The sequence below is a fragment of the Aquarana catesbeiana genome, linkage group LG01, assembly GCF_042186555.1.
Source record: "Aquarana catesbeiana isolate 2022-GZ linkage group LG01, ASM4218655v1, whole genome shotgun sequence".
Taxonomy (NCBI): Eukaryota; Metazoa; Chordata; class Amphibia; order Anura; family Ranidae; genus Aquarana; species Aquarana catesbeiana.
Genome location: NC_133324.1, coordinates 398,532,041 through 398,550,693, shown reverse-complemented (window position 1 = coordinate 398,550,693; position 18,653 = coordinate 398,532,041). Strand labels below are relative to the sequence as shown.

Here is an 18,653-nt window from a genome sequence, read left to right as displayed (position 1 = left end):
ATTGGAGGGTGCTGTGGGATGACATATTCTCCACCCCACCTTAGAAAATGAGAAAATGGGTTGGATCAGGAATATATGCCAAGCTTTCAAATGTACCACAAGATAGCATTCCTAAAATGCCATATAACTAGCAATTGGGTAAGTTTGAAATGAGGTAGACTGGTACACTACTGCTATGCTTGGTTGAAAAATGAAAGACCTTGGTAGGGGTGTTGTATCTGTTGCATTAATTGTATAAGCTTGTTTTCACTTTTAGTTAGAAGGTATTCTTAAAGTCTAAAGTTTGTTAAAAAAAAAAAATATAGCACAAGGGACCTGACTTACTATTAGTCCCATGGATGGCTCCTGCGTTCCTTGAAATCTTCCTCTTCTGATGCCCCCCTAGCTCAGCAATCTTCCAGCACAGTGGGGGTTAAAAGAGCTGAGGGAGCTGTGAAAGGTAATCAAGAGTGCCTGACTATGCTCACCCTTTTCACCAAGCTCCTCCATTTATAGAAGCTGTACTGTAGCTTCTATGAATGAAAAATGATCTATGAATGAATGACAAACATGATTGAAAGGTCCTCCCATCCATTCATATTTCACATTTCATTCATAGAAGCTGTAGTATGGTTTCTATGAATGGAGCAGCTGGGCGGAAAGAGTGGACACAGTCTTGCACTGTAAAAGAATGCCTGTCAGAGCTCCCGCAACTCTATTAACCCATGCCGCAGGGGTGGAGGCAGGGTAGGAATGCGAGGCAGAAGACTTCAAGAAATGTGGGAGCCAGCAGCACCAATAATACATTAGATTAGTAGTAAGTAATGTCCCTTGTGCTGTGTTGGTATTTTTTTTAAAAACTAAATTTGGGCTTTAGCAATCTTGCTAAAAAGAAAAAAAGCCTTTGTACTTTATCTAATCCAAAGAACTTGACATGTACATTTTTATGCATACTTTTTTTTTTTCTTTTGTCTTGTATTCCTTTTTGTGATTTTTTTTTTTTTTTTTCTACATTAGTAACTGTCTTCTCTGTCTAAGTAGGGCTTGCTGTCAATGAACGATAAATCAAATCAGGTGATCATACAGGGAGTTCATGAACTCTATGATCTAGAAGAGACACAAGTAAACTGGCAGGGGGAAAGACTAAATCGCATGGTGTTTATAGGTAAACTCTCTTTTCTCTGTCTTCTAAATGTAAAACAAATATTGGACAGTATTTATAGAACAGGTCATTATTGTAGATCAGTTGAAGCATATAATAGGGTAGAGTGCATGTTTTTTACTGTAAAACACAATATTGCCAATTTGCTATAAACTGTAATATTATACCAACATTGCCACTAGTGCTAGTGGCTCTGTGCATATCGCACTAACACAAGGTAAATACAGAGCCTAATGTTTGACTAGATTCAGCTGTTTCCCAGCAAGAGATATGGGAACCATGACTTCTATGTACCATGTGTGAGTTTGGAGGTGGCGTTTGGATACAAGTGTATGTTTGGACGTTCGGGCAACCATGGACCTGGTTGCCTATGACACACAGTGGGATTCCAGCTGTTACTTCAGACACCTTAGGCTCACTTCATACCGCTACAACCCCAAAGTCGTTCAACTTGCTTGTGACTTCCTTGCTATTTGGTTGTAACTTTTATTTTTTAACATTAAAGTCTAGGCAGTCAAATCACACCAAAGTCGCAGAAAAATAGTGCAGGAACTTTTTTTTTTGCTTTTTCGCTGTGACTCGAGTTGCATTGGTTAAGACGGCACTCATTTAAAATGAATGTGTTTTGACTTGTCATGTGACTTTGTGTCACAACTTATTTCGACTTGCGACACAAAGTCACAACAGTGTGGACTGCGCTTAGTGCAGGTATATGCTGCTAGTGAATATGGGGGAATTGTTATTATATATATATCTTACAGTCTAGCAATTTCATAAAGCAAACATGGTGTAAGACACTATGTTGAACATGCACAGTAGGAATTGGACAAATATTCCTTAAAAGTGAACTAGAATGAATACTTACATTTCCTTATATAGTTAACATAACCTGAACTTTTTTTTGGTTAATAAAACTATCTCTCACAGAGCATTTTTCTTCACACAGGGCCTTATTTATGAACTGTTGTCGGCCTTAGAATTATACTGACTTTTTTATTACAGACATTTAACCATTTCAGCCCCGGAAGATTTTACCCCTTAATGACCAGGCCATTTTTTGCGATACGGCACTATGTCTCTTTAACTTACAATTGCGCGGTCGTGTGACGTTGTACCCAAACAAAATTTACGTCCTTTTTTTTCCCACAAATAGAGCTTTCTTTTGGTGGTATTTGATCACATCTTCGTTTTTATTTTTTGCGCTATAAACAAAAAAAGACCAACAATTTTGAAAAAAAAAAAAAAAATAATGTTTTTTTACTTTTTGCAATAATAAATATAAAAAAAAAAAAAGTAAATTATTAAAAAAATGTCTTCATCAGTTTAGGCCAATATGTATTCTTCTACATATTTTTGGTAAAAAAAAATCGCAATAAGCGTATATTGATTGGTTTGCACAAAAGTTATAGTGACTTAAAAATATATGGTATTTTTATTACAGTGGAACCTCGGATTACGATCATAATCCGTTCCAGGAGAATGCTCGTAATCCAAATATCAAAGCGAGTTTCCCCATTGAAGTCAATGGAAACGAAAGTAGTTTGTTCCGCATTGACTTCAATGGCATGCAATACCGCATGCGGCCAGAGGTGAGGGGGGGTGCCAGAGAGCCTCGGAAACGGCTGGAAAGGCCCAAGGACACCTCGGCTGACCTTGACAAACCTCGGAAAGACTCGTTTGCCGAGGTCAGCCGAGTTGTCCTTGGGCCTTTCTGTGTATTTCCGAACGGCGCCGCTCGGCTCCGGCGCCCCCCACGTCAGGCCAAACGCGGTATTGCACGCGCTTCGGCCTGAATCGTACTCCTTTTTCCAAACACACTCGCAAACCGAGTTACGATTTTTTAAAATACAGTGCTCGTATTGCGAAACGCTCATTAACCGCGTTACTCGCAATCCGAGGTTCCACTGTATTAATTTTTTTTATTAGTAATGGCGGTGAAAGGCGATTTTTAGCGGATCTGCGACATTGCGGTGGACAGATCGGACACTTTTGAAACTTTTTTGGGACCAGTGACATTTATACAGCAATCAGTGCTATAAGAATGCACTGATTACTGTATAAATTACACTGGCAGGGAAGGGGTTAACACTAGGGGGCGATCAAGGGGTTAAATGTGTTCCCTGGGAGGTGTTTCTAACTGTGGGGGGAGGGGACTGACTGGGAGTACAGACAGGTCGCTGTTCCTAATCACTAGGTACAGACGATCACTCTGTACTTCCCTGTCAGAACGGGGACCTGTGTTTACATTTACAGATCCCTGTTCTGGCTCTCTGTGGAGCGATCACGGGTGGCCGGCGGACATCGCAGCCACATGCATCAGCTCCCCCCGCCATGCAGCAGGCACATGCACGTGTGCCTGCTATAGCTGTTAAAGGGACCGACGTACAGCTAGGGCGATTCGTGGGAACGAGCTGACCTGCCGCAGTATAATGACGGCGGCTGGTCGGCAAGCGGTTAAAGTGGATGTAAATCCTCACATATGAAGTGAAGTGAACAGCCTCAGATGGTACACAGAGATGAAACAAAACATAAGTTTTACATGTATATCTGCTGTCTTCATCTTGCTATATTCTTTAGAATTCTTATATCGGGTAAGAATTTTCACTCCCTCATTCTGCACTGTTAGGGAAGGCTTGGATTACACTGGGAGCAGCTGATTGGAGGAAAGGCACACCCCCCCCTCCACATTGGTAGACGAATGATAATGCTTTCACAGCTCTGCTGTTAGACAGCAGACTGACTGCTTATCTATTTATAGCAACCTCCCCGACACACACTTCTATCTCCCATCTTGGAGAACCTGTGAGAAGTTATCAGGCTGATAACAGAGCTACGGAGCAGGAGACAGCTACGCTTTTGAAGAGAGATAACAAAGCACTGCAGATATATGTGCCCAGCTCAAATTTCATGAATCGGGTTTACATCCACTCTAAATAAGACCAGTTGTATTTACATGAAATAAAACAGACAGTAAAAAAGTAAAAAACACATTAAAGAAAAATACAATTTAAAAAAATGTAGCTATCAATTTAATTAATTATTCTGATCGCTGCAATTCCATCCTACCCACATAGCCTGAGAATATACATTAACCATTTGCCGACCAGCCATCTTTCTACGGCAGGTCGGCGCGTTGCCGCAAATCACTGTAAGGTGGCTCCCCTAAGGAGCCGCAGCAGGAGCGCGCTGTACGGCGGCGGACCCAATGCACGTGGCCCGCGGCCGCGGTGTCCTCCGGCCACCCACGATTGTAAACAGACTAGATCCTCGTTCTGACAGGGGCGTTAGAGAAAGAGAGAGAGAGATCTGCTGATCCTAGTGATAAGGATCAGCGATCTCTCTCTCCTCCTCCAGTCAGCCCAGCCCCCATACAGTTATATAAACTCTCCAAGGGAACATACTTAACCCCTTGATCGCCCCCTAGTGTTAACCCCTTCCCTACCAGTGCCATTTGTACAGTAATCAGTGGCTATTTTTAGCTCTGATCGCTGTATAAATGTCAATGGTCCCAAAAAAGTGTCCAATCTATCCCCTATTTTGTAGACGCTATAACTTTTGCGCAATACAATCAGTATACACTTATTGTGTTTTTTTTTTTTTTTTACCAAAAATATGTAGAAGAATGCATATTGGCCTAAACTGATGAAGAAATTGTTTTTCCTTTATTTAAATTGGGATATTTATTATAGCAAAAGGTAAAAAATATTGTTTTTTTCTTAAATTGATGCTCTTATTTTGTTTATAGCGCAAAAAATAAAAACCGCAGAGGTGATCAAATACCCCCAAAAGAAAGCTCTATTTGTGGGGAAAAAAAGGACATCAATTTTGTTTGGGTACAATGTCACACGATCGCACAATTGTCAGTTAAAGTGACGCAGTGCCGTATCGCAAAAAATGGCCTGGTCATTAAGGGGGTAATTCCTTCCGGTCCTTAAGTGGTTAAAGAGCAAAATAAAAAAAAAGATTTGATGACATATGCTTTTAGCCAAGAAGCCTGTGAGTGTGTCTTTGACAGCCTGGCAGCTGACATGGGGAAAGGAAAACAACGGGGTTGATTTACTTAAACTGGAGAGTGCAAAATCTGGTGCAGCTCTGCATAGAAACCAATCAGCTTCCAGTTCTTTTGTCAAAGCTTAATTGAACAAGCTAAAGTTAGAGACTGATTGGCTACCAAGCAAATCTGCACTAGAGTTTGCACTCTTCAGTTTTAGTAAATGAAAAAATTGAATTATATGAGAATTAGGTGGTGTGCAGGCCTGCCATCATCCTAAAGAATATTTAATAAATTATATGCTACAGAGTGCATAAAAGGGATGCCCCTTTGGACTTTTTGGGGCAGGGAAAAAAGTAGGAAAAGTAATTATGAGTAAAAGGCAAACATATATGCCAGCTTTATTGATTTACAAAAATGAAAAATATATCTAAAAGACAAAAATACAATAAACAAAATGAATAATGTAGAAATGAGTTGCTATAAGACATACAAAGCATAGATATAAACTATCACCCAAAGCCATCAAACCCAGGAGACCAACCCAATCCAGGTGGGTATGGTAGGGGTAGGTGGCTAATGTGTACATCCCGACATGTTTCTGAAAAAAACATAATCGGACATATATATTCCTTCTTCAGGGGAGTTTACACAGATGGGTAGAGATATTTCTTGTCTCTGAAACATAGATGCGTAAATATGTAATCATATTACAGCAGTGACATAGCAGAGAAAACCTCAAAGGATGGCTTATTATGCCACTATATGAAGTAACCAAGTGTATAGTACTTACATAGTCCGACTCATGTAGGGGATAAAAAACATACAAATAAGGGGTCACGTGCTGGCTGCAGGGGTCCACAAATGGCAAGGGATGTCCATGTGTCAGTATGCAAATTCGCCAAAGCGCGTTCACAAGGGAAGCCCGATCCCCCCTGAAGCGAACAGATAGTCGCCACTGTAGGGAGAGATTGCACCAAAAAAGGGGGATATATTAGAAGTAAGAAAGTATAGGGGAGATCTCACAGGATATGCAATAAAAAAGAAGCAAAGATGCTGTAACAAGCGAATAAGGTGAGCAGCTATACCTGTGTATAACCTACACAGGGCATAGTTCTTACCTCAAGTTGAGCATGGACATCTGCTGCAGACAACCCGATATTGGCTAGTGAATTAACACATGCCATCAGGATGTGAGCACTAAAATACCTGTGTGTAGTAGAATCAGCCAATGGACGAGGGCAATCATGTCAGTACAGCTGTGTGTAAACACAGCAAAAACTAGGCTAATATGGGAACGTATCTCGGGTATCAGGATGTACAAGGGGGGGTCCACGCCCACTGACAAAAGCTAATAAGGTACAGATACAAAGACTTGCCAGCACAGCTGTGTTAGAACCACAGCGTGATGGCACAAGTTTCAAGGGCGTACCTCAGGCGCAGGGGCGCGCGACGCAGCCACGCCCACAGGTGGCGTGATGGCGTCACGCGTCGACGCACCTCCGGCGGGTGAGCATCCACCGATCGTCATAGAGACGACGGTGGGAGCGTAGAGACGCTAGTCCCCGTGCAGCAAACAGAGGGTAAGGACGGAGATAGGTCCGTCACTGGCCCTCACTGCACAAGTGGAGCCCACCCGCCGGGTGTTGGCACGGGAGCGACAGCAATAAGGCACAGGAACATAAAACCACAAGCCATCTAGTGGACAGATAGAAGAAGGCAGCCAGCAGGTTTACAAAAAACGAAAGAAAAAGGAGGAAATAAAATAAAATTAAATTGGGCACATAGTTAAATTGACATATAATCATGCTTGGCAAATGTTTGAACATATAAAAAGGTGACCACAATTGATAATTCAGAATTGCCAAGACAGGGCACATAGATAGAATTCAATATTAGTACAGCAGTTCATAAGACAGTACATTGTTGCACATAATAGGAAAATGTAAAGAATACAATAAATAGAAAAAATTAGATCTTATAAACAAAGGGGTTACAGAAAGGGGGAGGGGAAGGACCAGAGAGTTCACAAAGTAAGCTCACAGACCCCAGAGGAGAAGCTGAAGTTGAAGGCCTTGTTCAATCCAGGTGGCGAGGTGGCTCGTAAATTGTGAATCCACCTGAGTTCACATTGAAAGAGGCTCTTGTTAAAGTCACCACCTCTAGAATGAAAATGAATGCGATCAAGTCCAAGGAAATAAATCCTGGGGATTGAAGTTGGATGTGCAGAGGCCATATGTCGGCCAATGGTCACATCGGGGTCATGTTTTGAAACAGTTAGAATATGTTGATAAATTCTTTTCCAAAAGGCGTTGATAGTTTTCCCGACGTAGTAACACCCACATTCACATGTGAGTAAGTATACCACGCCGGGAGTTTTGCAATTAAGTGTTTAGGGCGGAATAGCCGTCCATTTGGTAAATGAATGTCCCTACGTCTGTCCATGTATTGACAATAAGAGCACCCGCCGCAGGAGAAAGTGCCTAGGGTTTTGCATGTGTCCCCTCTGTATGATTTGTATTCGCTTTTGACTACCCGATCGCCAACAGATGGCGCTCTCCTATAAGTTACAGCAGGTGTATCTGTGACAAATGGAGATAATAGAGGATCCATCGTGAGCAAATGCCAATACCTATTAAGCATTCGTTTTAATTGTTTATGCTGTGTTGTATATGTGGTAATGATTCTAATTGTATCGTCAGCAGGGGATTTTTTATGTGTATCCAATAGGGCCTGACGTGACAAATTTAATGTCCTTTTGTATGCTTTCTTAAGGCAAGAATGAGAATAACCCCTTTCAAGTAGTGTTAACCTTAATTTGTCAGCTTCGTCTTTAAACGTAGAATCATCAGAGCAATTTCTGCGTGTTCTAAGGTATTGTGTATAGGGTATGGAAGACAGCGGGGGTTTAGGATGCGAGTTAGTCGCGTGTAGAAGCAAATTTTCTGCTGTGGGTTTACGGTATAGCTGGCTCGAAAGACTGCCATGGAGTTGTTTTTTGCCCAGCACATCCAGAAAAGTAATCTCTGTTGTACTATACAACATAGTAAAGCTGAGATTGAATTAATTGAGATTGATTGCGGCTAGAAATTTGTGTAAAAGCTCAACTGTGCCGTCCCATATGAGAAATACATCGTCTATATATCGACGCCAAGTTAAAACATGGCACATATAGGCAGACAAGGAATCGTTGGTAAGCAGTGAATGTTTCCACTCCCCCAGGTACAGATTGGCGTACAATGGGGCACAACATGTCCTTATCGCAATGCCCTGTACCTGGAGGTAGTGGGAACCATCAAAGCAAAATACATTGTGGGATAATATGAATCTTTTAGATATATTTTTCATTTTTGTAAATCAATAAAGCTGGCATATGTTTGCCTTTTACTGATAATTACTTTTCCTACTTTTTTCCCTGCCCCAAAAAGTCCAAAGGGGCGTCCCTTTTATGCAGTTTTAGTAAATAAACCCCACTGGGTGTCAACGAAAGATAAAGGGGGTTGGGGTACCCAGTGCCTACAATGGAAAGTGTTTTGCAGAGGGGATGCTGCGGTAAGAGATCTATGCAGCTACTGCAGATATGACATAAAAGATAATTTGCAGTTCTATTTTGGTGTGCTGGAAGTTCAGCTATAAGATACCAGTGCTTCCACTAGGAAATCTGAAAAACATGGCTGGTCAGTGGTCCTTTATAATCAAGATTAGGAAACTGTAAGGTAGAAGGAATTATCATTTAGTCTTTGTTCACACTGGTGTGACTTCAGAAGCGACCTGAGTAGCACAGAATTGAATGACAATGGAAATTGCATTGTCTTCAATAGTGGCCGTTCATATCAATGCAATTCCGCACGCTACGATTTTGGAAAAGGTTCCTGTAGTACTTTGGTGCGATTCCAGCATTAATTTGGCCCCATAAAATATGCAAACCACTTCAAAGAAGCATCCAAATTGCATCACATAATCTCACTGAAAGTTGAATCAAAATCTGATAGCAGCAGTGTTAACCTAGCTTTAGGTTTAACTTTTAAAGGGTATATAAACTTTCATTTTTTTTTTTTTTTTTAACATCCCAAATGCCCTATCACAAAATCGCTATATTTGCCTAGATCTTGCTCTGAGCCCTGCAGCATTGTTCGCTTCCCTTCGCTGGTTTCTTGTTCGGAGATCTGCGTCTGCAAAGTTCGGTCTCATAGTTATATAGTGAGGTTGAAAAAAGACACAAGTCCATCAAGTCCAACCTATGTGTGTGATTATATGTCAGTATTACATTGTTTATCCCTGTATGGTGCGGTCATTCAGGTGCTTATCTAATAGTTTCTTGAAACTATCAATGCCCCCCCGCTGAGACCACTGCCTGTGGAAGGGAATTCCACATCCTTGCCGCTCTTACAGTAAAGAACCCTCTACGTAGTTTAAGGTTAAACCTTTTTTTCTTCTAATTTTAATGAGTGGCCACGAGTCTTGTTAAACTCCCTTCTGCAAAAAAGTTTTATCCCTATTGTGGGGTCACCAGTATGGTATTTGTATATTGAAATCATATCCCCTCTCAAGCGTCTCTTCTCCAGAGAGAATAAGTTCAGTGCTCACAACCTTTCTTCATAACTAATATCCTCCAGACCCTTTATTAGCTTTTTTGCCCTTCTTTGTACTCACTCCATTTCCAGCACATCCTTCCTGAGGACTGGTGCCCAGAACTGGACAGCATACTCTAGGTGCGGCTGGACCAGAGTCTTGTAGAGCGGGAGAATTATCGTTTTATCTCTGGAGTTAGCAGCAGCTTGGCATTGCATGCCATTGCTGAGCCTGTCATCTACTAGCACCCCCAGGTCCCTTTCCACCCTAGATTCCCCCAGAGGTTCTCCCCCCAGTGTATAGACTGCATTGATATTTTTGCCACCCAAATGAATTAATTTACATTTTTCTACATTGAACCTCATTTGGCATGTAGTTGCCCACCCCATTAATTTGTTCAGATCTTCTTGCAAGAAGTTATTGCCCTGCTTGGCTTAGTATCATCCGCAAATACAGAGATTGAACTGTTTACCCCATCCTCCAGGTCATCAATGAACAAATTAAACAGGATTGGTCCCAGGCTTCTATAGGGCTGATAGATGGACAGGAGTTGATCTGTGTACTAACCCTATAAAGGTGTGTGGGCCGAAAGGTGTGGGCGTCAAATCAAGAGGCCAACGTAGGGTCTTGGACGCTCAATGATGGTTCAGATTCAGAATACTTTATTAATCCCAAATGGAAATTATTGCAACACATGCCACGCACAACAAAGACAACACAAGATCACAACAATTAAAAGAGCAAGACACAAAGACATAACAAACTTTCCAATAATATTGCTTAACGTTGCTTATATGTTTTTCAGGAAATACTTTTTTGCACTTTAACGCTTTTTCTTTTTTTTTCTGTTGATATGAAACAACTTTTCTACCTTTTTTATTATAGTTTTACTTACAAGCAAAAATAAAATATCTTATTTTTCAATTCCAGGGAGACATCTGGATAAGGACATACTCAAACAGAAATTCCTATCTGCTCTGGAACATTGATGACCATGGTTTGTGAATATGTCACACATCCTTAGAAAGATGGCTGAGACTCATTTTCCAAAGACATTACTGGTAGCCATTCACTGGTGCTTCAAAGCAGTACTGTATTTATATGTATTGATCCATTTTACTTAAGAATTTATGGAAAATAAAGAAATAAAAAACATTTTGTTTTAAGTGACCCAAGTCTTTACTGGTCTGTGATATAAGTGCTTATAAAAAATAACTAAAAATCAGGTCTCACAAGGGTGCACGGAAAGTGGATAATTCACTGTTACTTTTGTTTTAAAGTGGGTAATCTTGTTAGGATGATATGTATAATGTATGCAGTATAATCTAGTATGTATAGCAGGGGTAGAAACATTGGTGTATATCGCGCTGACATATATCTAATAGCAGCCAGCACAACACTACGACAAGTGTAAATCAAAAAATAGGTGAAAAGTACAATTTTTGTTATAGAAACTAATGTATACTGTGCAATGACAGCAAAGACTAATGATAATGAGGCACAGACAAACACACGTGGATTTCTTCAGGAATAACAAAAGGTCATGCTATTTTGAACACTTGAGAGGATTTGGTCTGACAAGTTGACTGCTTCTCGGTGACATCTCTTGACAAATTGGATTGTCTTACAACTTGATCTTGAGCCCAGATGTGGAGGTCCCATATTTTGGTGGTTGCACCATAAGCCTTGTTGACTCACTGAGCATATGGCCATTTGAGTCTTCTTACTCCGGTAAGCCTCCTTACTAACCGGTGGTGGTTCTATTGTCTGTCTCTTCACCTCGACATTGATGTCACTTGGAATCCCACTTCTAGTCACACAATTTGTTTTCACTGTCTATTCAAAGACTGTTCCGTTTTATGTTTCAAAACAACCTTTATATGATGGCACATGTATAGCAGGGGTAGGCAAACTTCAGCCCTCCAGCTGTTGTGGAACTACAAGTCCCAGGAGGTATCGCAAGGCTCTGACAGCTTACTAGCATGACTTGCAGAGGCATGATGGAACTTGTAGTTCTACAACAGAAGGATGTATAGTATGCTAAATATTGCATTTAGTAGTTTTCTGAATATGTATCAGTTGCCAAAGTTGGGTTTTGAGTATATCCCCAATGCATCTCACAAATGGCAATATGCCTATTTGGTGTTTGCAGATAGATATTTGATTTTTGTTTTTTCTCACATGACTGATACCCTTACACCTGAAGTCATTTTTCCTAAATTCATACTCTGATGAATCTGTTAGCAGTGTCAGAGAGAAGATGCCATTTATGCCTAAGGTTTGCTTCCAATTTTATAAGTTTTACTTGTTTTGATACCAATTTACATTGCAAATGACTCAAAGTGCAACTCTGACCAGTTTATGGGCAGTCATTTTTTTCTTTTATGATCAAAAAGTCATTAGCTTTAAAACAAGTCCTTGCTGACCTCTGCTGCAGGTACTGTTGAGAAATTATCCTCAAATTTCACAACAGAACCACTGAAGTTGTTAAAGTTTTCCCTTTTAACAGCTCCCCCCTCCAAGCAGTGAGTTATCAACTTTTCAGCCATCTAATCTCTAATGTAGAGCAGTGCTTTGTTGGGGAGGAGGGCAGGGTTTGAGCTACTGAAACAGGCAATTTGAACAACTTCAGTACTTTTACTGCAAACTTTCGGGATGAATTGCTCCACAGAAATTACAGATGCAGAGGTTAATGAGCACTTGCTTTAAAGCTCATTTAGTGCATGTTTATAGTGTGTAAACATTTGGTTGTCCATAACCTGACTACAGGTTCATTTTAAAGTAAACCGGGGAAGAGCGCATGCGCGGGATCTCGGAGTCAGACATGCTCTGAAGAGCTCCGCACACTCCGGCCCTCGAGAGCTAAAAATAGCACAAGCAGCGGGAGCGAATCACCGGAAAACAACTGGCACACATCCCGAGGCAGTAATGAACCGCAGGGCGACAGGACAGCACAAAAAAAGGCAGTATAAGCAGCCTAGCACCAACGGAGCGGCCGGGCCCTCCCCTGGACACAGGCCGCAATCAAAGATGGCGCGGAGACACAGATCCAGCAATGGAGAAATCTCAACAAAAGGAGGGCAAGCAGATCCAGCCTGAGCACATCAGGGACCCCTTCTCCCAATAATCAGGAAAACTGGACACAGAGCAGCAGGGTGAGTCCCTATCACAGCCCCCATCGCCGGACACATATAGGGACATTCAAGAGCCTGCGGATTCCCCAATGTCCTCTATGGTCAGGAATATGGCTAAAATGACAGATGTCATCTTTAGTCAATCCAGCCCTGACATTTCTGCACCTCAGCCAACACATTATGCAGGAGATGCAGTACTACTCGCACGCTTTTCTACAATGCTGCAGCAAGAGTTATCTAAAGCGTGCTCTATAATTACCACTGATCTCAAACGGGACATAAACAGCATAGGAGAAAGGTTTTAGATAATTGAAACAAAGATGGACAGCACAGTTAGGAAGGTCACTCAGAATTCCAACATGATTACTGACCTCCAGGACCGGCTGGAAGAGGCCTACACAAAAATCGAAGATCTGGAAAACCGGTCCCGCAGGTATAACGTGCGTATATGGGGCCTCCCTGAAACCCATACTGATCTGGAAGGAGCCATGAGAGAGCTAATGAAAGATCTGATTCCGAACATTAACACGCACCAAATGGAGATTGACCAAATTCATCGAGCCCTAACAGCCCCAAGGCAGGATGGCCTACCACGCGATATCATAGTCAAACCGCACTATTACTGCATAAAGGAGAAGTTGATGTTGCACGCAACAGACAGGACTTGTCTTTATTTGGAGCACCTATTCAACTCTTCACTGATCTAGCCCCATCTATGGTGCAAACACCACAAAACCTGAAGCCCCTACCACAGCAGCTTGTGAACAAACTGGTAGAATATCGATGGGCATTCCCTGTCAAGTTGTCGTTCACATATAAAGGGAAATCCCATTTCTTCACAACATTCCAAGATGGCAAAGATCTATTGCTGAACCTGGAAATCATCACGGGACTCACACGCTCCCTCCCCCTCCCACCAAGCGAATCGTCCCCTCTCAGCGCTGTGGCAGGACCGAAAGAACATGCAGGCCAGAAAACCTTCTCAAATTACCTGAACATGGTAGCTACCACTTCTCCCAAATGGGGAGTGCTAAAGTTTCTCCAAGTTGGATGGGTTAAAGTCTACAAAGGGCAGTAGATTAAAATCACCCCAGTTGCACAAGAACAGTGCAGTTCACCGCACAACCAGATTGATACTTGAATGATCAAAGTGTGTTTGTTGTTCATTACTTACCACTAGTATTATAGGATGGCAGGCAACTGTACCCGCGCTCCCAGGGAGGGACAACATGGTCCCCCGGGGCCAGTGAGGCCAGGGCAGGCAAACCGCTGGGGAACCCGCCTGCCCTGGACTTGCGGCCCTCGAGAATGGGGGAGGCCGGTGCAGTTCATCCAAAAGTTTTACAGGATGGAATCAGAAACAGTTAGTTCCTGTTTGCCTTTATATAGGTAACTGTTATTTGGGTCAGGGCGGCCACACATGCCACCCAACTGCGAGACTACCTTCCTTTGAAAGTTACTGTACGGCTGGGCGGCCCTCAGTGTGATACGGCACCTCATCCCAATAATTTGAAAATCAAGCCAGAGGGAGGGAGTACAGGGATTATGACGGTGCCAAGAGGAACACAATATACTCAATTTTCAAGTTAAAATTATTTTTATTTAACAAAGATCGTTAAAACTGAACATGAAAATCAGAAAGACATGGTGTGCATAATTACTAAAATCAATTCTGTAGCAAACTTGTTTCACGTAACTTGGCCTGAAAAGCGTAGCGGCCAGTTCAGTGGGTAGGTATTTTAGATGCCCAAAATGTTTCGCCAGTGATGGCTTCCTCAGGGACAGATATTTGATACCTAAAGCGCTACAGTACACTCTATAGAGAGAAATATAACAGTCAATAGACATTCTGAAACAGTTGATATATTAGATACAGAAAAAATATATATATACACGTGTTTGCGAGCTGTCAGGGTAGACCACCACCCAAGGTAAGCCCCAAGAACCTCCCCACACCGCAAGGCGCCAATAGGAACCCCAACCAAGCTAACTAAGGATGGTGAACAAGTACCTGTAAATCACCAGGGATAGGTGCCACACGCCTCCGGAGCAGAGCCTCAGATAGAGATCACAATGGGTAGCTGCAGGGGGCAATGAGAGGGACCTGACGGAGTATATATCTAAAAAATACAATTGTGTATAGATAAGTTCATTGTGGTGGGTTCTGGAGAGGCCCTGTATCCGCCCATCAATTAGAGAAAAAAGAAACATAATATAGGACTAACATAGTCTCTGATTTTTACTTACAAAAATACTATTTAAAGTGGATAACAGGACACCGAGAAGCAGCCAATGTTGAGGGTAGTTCATCAAAGAATAAGGGATGGAGCCAGTATCTCTACGGATTAATGAAGGAGAAGGTTTGTATAACACATGATGCTATCCCAAAGGCACTGCAATTACAAGTTGCAGACTGACTGTGTCAGCAGATGACACAGACTGGATATAAACAGATTTAGTTTGACACTCACCAATAAGTGTAGTGTAGGTGAAATAGTTGCCTGAGAAGGGACCTACAGCCGATTGGAGAGCCAGATGGAGCAAGCTAAAGGGCAAAAGACACTGTCAGCATAGTGTAAACAGGTCGTTGGGAAGGAGAGGGGAAACACATATTCCCAGCACAAATGGTAAATGATAATGCCTACCGAACCGGGTGGCAGTTGATACGAAGGTGTCCTGTGGATCCCTGGCGTGTGTAGTGGCCTGGGATGCCGGCGTTCTTATGCCCCCCACACACGAGCGGCGTCTGACGTCACCGCATGTGTGAGCGGACGAAAAGGAGCCACTGCACATGCACTGCTCGCAATTCCGTCCGGGCCTACAAGGTCCAGAAGGCGTTGCGGTGGTGTCTATGGTGACGTGTAAACACATCACAGACAACCCGCAGTATTCAAACGCCGCAGCTAGCAGCGCGATACCTGGAAGATGGGACACTTATCCAGTGTGCTGTGGCTGGGGTGGGCAGAGGAATAACCAGTGCCCTTGGGTGTCCATGCAGCTGAGGTGTATCTCATATGAGAGGCTGAGAGCACCAGACCCGGTGTGTACCCACCACTATGAAGTACAGGGGCCCGTGGACAACTAGGGCCCAACGGGTGGTAGGAAAACATGGAGGGGGGAGCACTTAGCATCCCGTGGTGCAGGGGTTCGATCGGGGCACAAAGGGAGGTGAAGGTAGGCGGAAACAAGCCAGGGACACAAATATGGCCCCAAAGAGGCGCCTGCACACAAGGCTTGAACGAGAACTTTGACAGAGCACAGAAAAGAAAAGTAGAAGGGTGCATGGTCCCTGGCATGTGCCCACGCAAGTCACCCCGACAGCTCGCAAATTGTAACACCGAGTATTGGCACAGAATATTCATCAACTATAAGCAGGAATGGCTATAACAGTGACATAAAATCAATGAGGCCACATATATATCACAATAAACAAAAAAGTATTTTGTAAATATATCTATGCTGTATACACTCGTATAGGTGATACAAAGAAAAATTATATGAAAACAAAGAAAGCTATATCTTAATCCATCAGGGCCAATCTCTAAAGTGGGGAAGAGCAATGGGGAGGAGTGTGAAAAAGTTCAAACAAAGTATACAAAAAAGTAAGAAAAGGAATACAAAAAGTTGATGAGGTAAGTTATATCTGCCCCAAAAGAGGGCCTACCTATAGAAATGGCTTGAAACTAATACATTCATTGAGCCCTGGATATATAGTGGCCTCCAAAGTATGTATCCACTTAGTTTCTAATTGGAGTAATTTTTGATCTATATCTCCACCCCTAACATGTGCAGGGATATGTTCCAGTGCTGTAAATCCCACGACGTGGGGATTAAAGTTATGGTGCTCTGCTATATGTCGATTGATAGAAGTGGAGGTCTTACCTTTATATAAAGGTTTAATATGATCACGAATCCTAACACAAAATTGACGTTTAGTTTTACCGACATAGTAACTGCCACATATGCAAGTGGCAAGATAAACTACACCGATAGTTTGACACGTGACCTTGTGTTTAATTTTGTGTGTTTGGCCATTTGGAAGCGGTTTCTCGCGTGCATCGTAAATAAACTCACATATGTCACAATGGCCACATGGGAATGTGCCAAACACTGTTGAAAGAAACTTTGGTTTGGGTGCATGATGACTCGCTGTAATTTTATCCCGTAAAGATGGACAACGACGGTAAGTAATTTGGGGATGGGATTGGATATATTTTTTAATAGTGTTGTCTGCTGTGAGGAGGGGCCAAAACTTATTCAAGATATCCCTTACCTCATTATGATGTTGGGAAAATTGGGTTATGACCCGAACGGGCTGGAAACCCTCCTTCTTTTTGGTGGAGTATAACAGTTTTTTCCGATCCAATTTTTTTACTTTGTTAAAGGCCTGTTTCAACAATTTATGGCTATACCCTCTTCTTTTTAGTCTCTCATAAAGCTCATGTGAGGCCACAAAGAAGTCCTTTTCGTCCGTACAATTCCGTTTAATGCGTAAATATTGGCTGTAGGGGATACTGTTTAGCAATGGTTTGGGATGAGCGCTATTAGCGTGTAAAATAGTATTCCCTGACGTTTCTTTACGATACAGGGATGAGGAAAGATTCCCATCAGGGTCCAGTTGTATTTCCAGATCAAGGAAAGTGATCCTTTTCTGGCTGCACTCCATTGTGAACTTGAGATTATATGAATTGACCGCCAGGGTGTCCATGAATCTCGAGAGGTGTTCTCGAGTACCAGACCAAAAAAAGATGATATCATCAATATACCTGTGCCACGAAATCACGTGGCACAGGAAGTCAGCAAGGTCACAGATAGAGAACAGATCCTTTTCCCACCCCCCCCCCCCAGGTACAAGTTGGCGTAGGATGGCGCACATTTTGTGCCCATAGCCACGCCTTGTACCTGGAGGAAGTGGGAAGTCCCGAATAAAAAATGGTTACGTGTTAAGATGAAACTCAAAAGATCAACAACAAAATGACTGTATGCCTCGAATTTGGGGCCTCTGTCCTGTAACATTTTGGAAATGACTTTGATGCCAGTACAATGAAGTATGGTGTTATATAGACTTTCTACGTCCAATGCCACCATCCATGTGTCATCTGGAAGTTGCAGGTCCTCCAAAATACGGAGGAGATGTACCGTGTCCTGTACATAAGAGGGAAGGGCCTGTACATGTGGATTCAAATACTTGTCCACCAAGGCACTTGCATTTTCCATCAAACTTAGACACCCTGATACGATAGGACGCCCAGGGGGGTTTTTTAGCGACTTATGGAGTTTGGGCAGAGCGTAGAACATAGGTACTCTTGGATCTTTGACATTTCGGAATTTCCAGGTGGTAATATCTATGATTCCTTTCTGGTAAGAAGAAAAAATAAGTTCATAGTATTCGCGGGCAAAGTTTTCGATAAGTGTACGTGAAATAGGTCTATACCAATCCTGATTGTCAAGGATGTTGCGGCACATGGTTTCATATGCCGCAACATCCATGACGACTACATTACCGCCTTTGTCGGCGGGTTTTATTACCAACCCAGGGTGGTTTTGAAGGGATTTAAGAGCCTGTTTCTGGGCACAAGATCAGTTAGAAGAATGTGAGATAGAAAGATCAATGTCTTTGATGGTGTTACTGATTTGTTCCACAAATGCCCAGATATTGGGATTCACTGAAAGATTGGGAAACCCTGTAGATTTTGGTTTGAAGGATAGAGGAGGGGGAAAGGATACTCCAGAGGCCACAAAGCCGTGGTCATCAGGTTGCCACAGACATTCATCCTCTGTGCCACCCTCTTCAAGAAGCGTTAATAAATCTTCA

The 18,653-nt window shown here is 42.4% G+C and overlaps 1 protein-coding gene across 2 annotated transcripts in view; it reads left to right on the top strand.

Annotated features, from left to right (window-relative positions):
• LOC141147593 (zinc-regulated GTPase metalloprotein activator 1A-like) overlaps positions 1–10,874 on the top strand; it is a 98,672-nt gene extending 87,798 nt beyond the window's left edge. For both annotated transcript variants that reach the window (XM_073634824.1, XM_073634833.1), the window contains exons 15-16: positions 1,021–1,144; positions 10,635–10,874. In XM_073634824.1, the coding sequence (XP_073490925.1) occupies positions 1,021–1,144; positions 10,635–10,693 (183 nt within the window). In that variant the 3' untranslated portion in view covers positions 10,694–10,874. The remainder of the gene's footprint in view (positions 1–1,020; positions 1,145–10,634) is intronic.
• Positions 10,875–18,653: the final 7,779 nt, after the last annotated feature.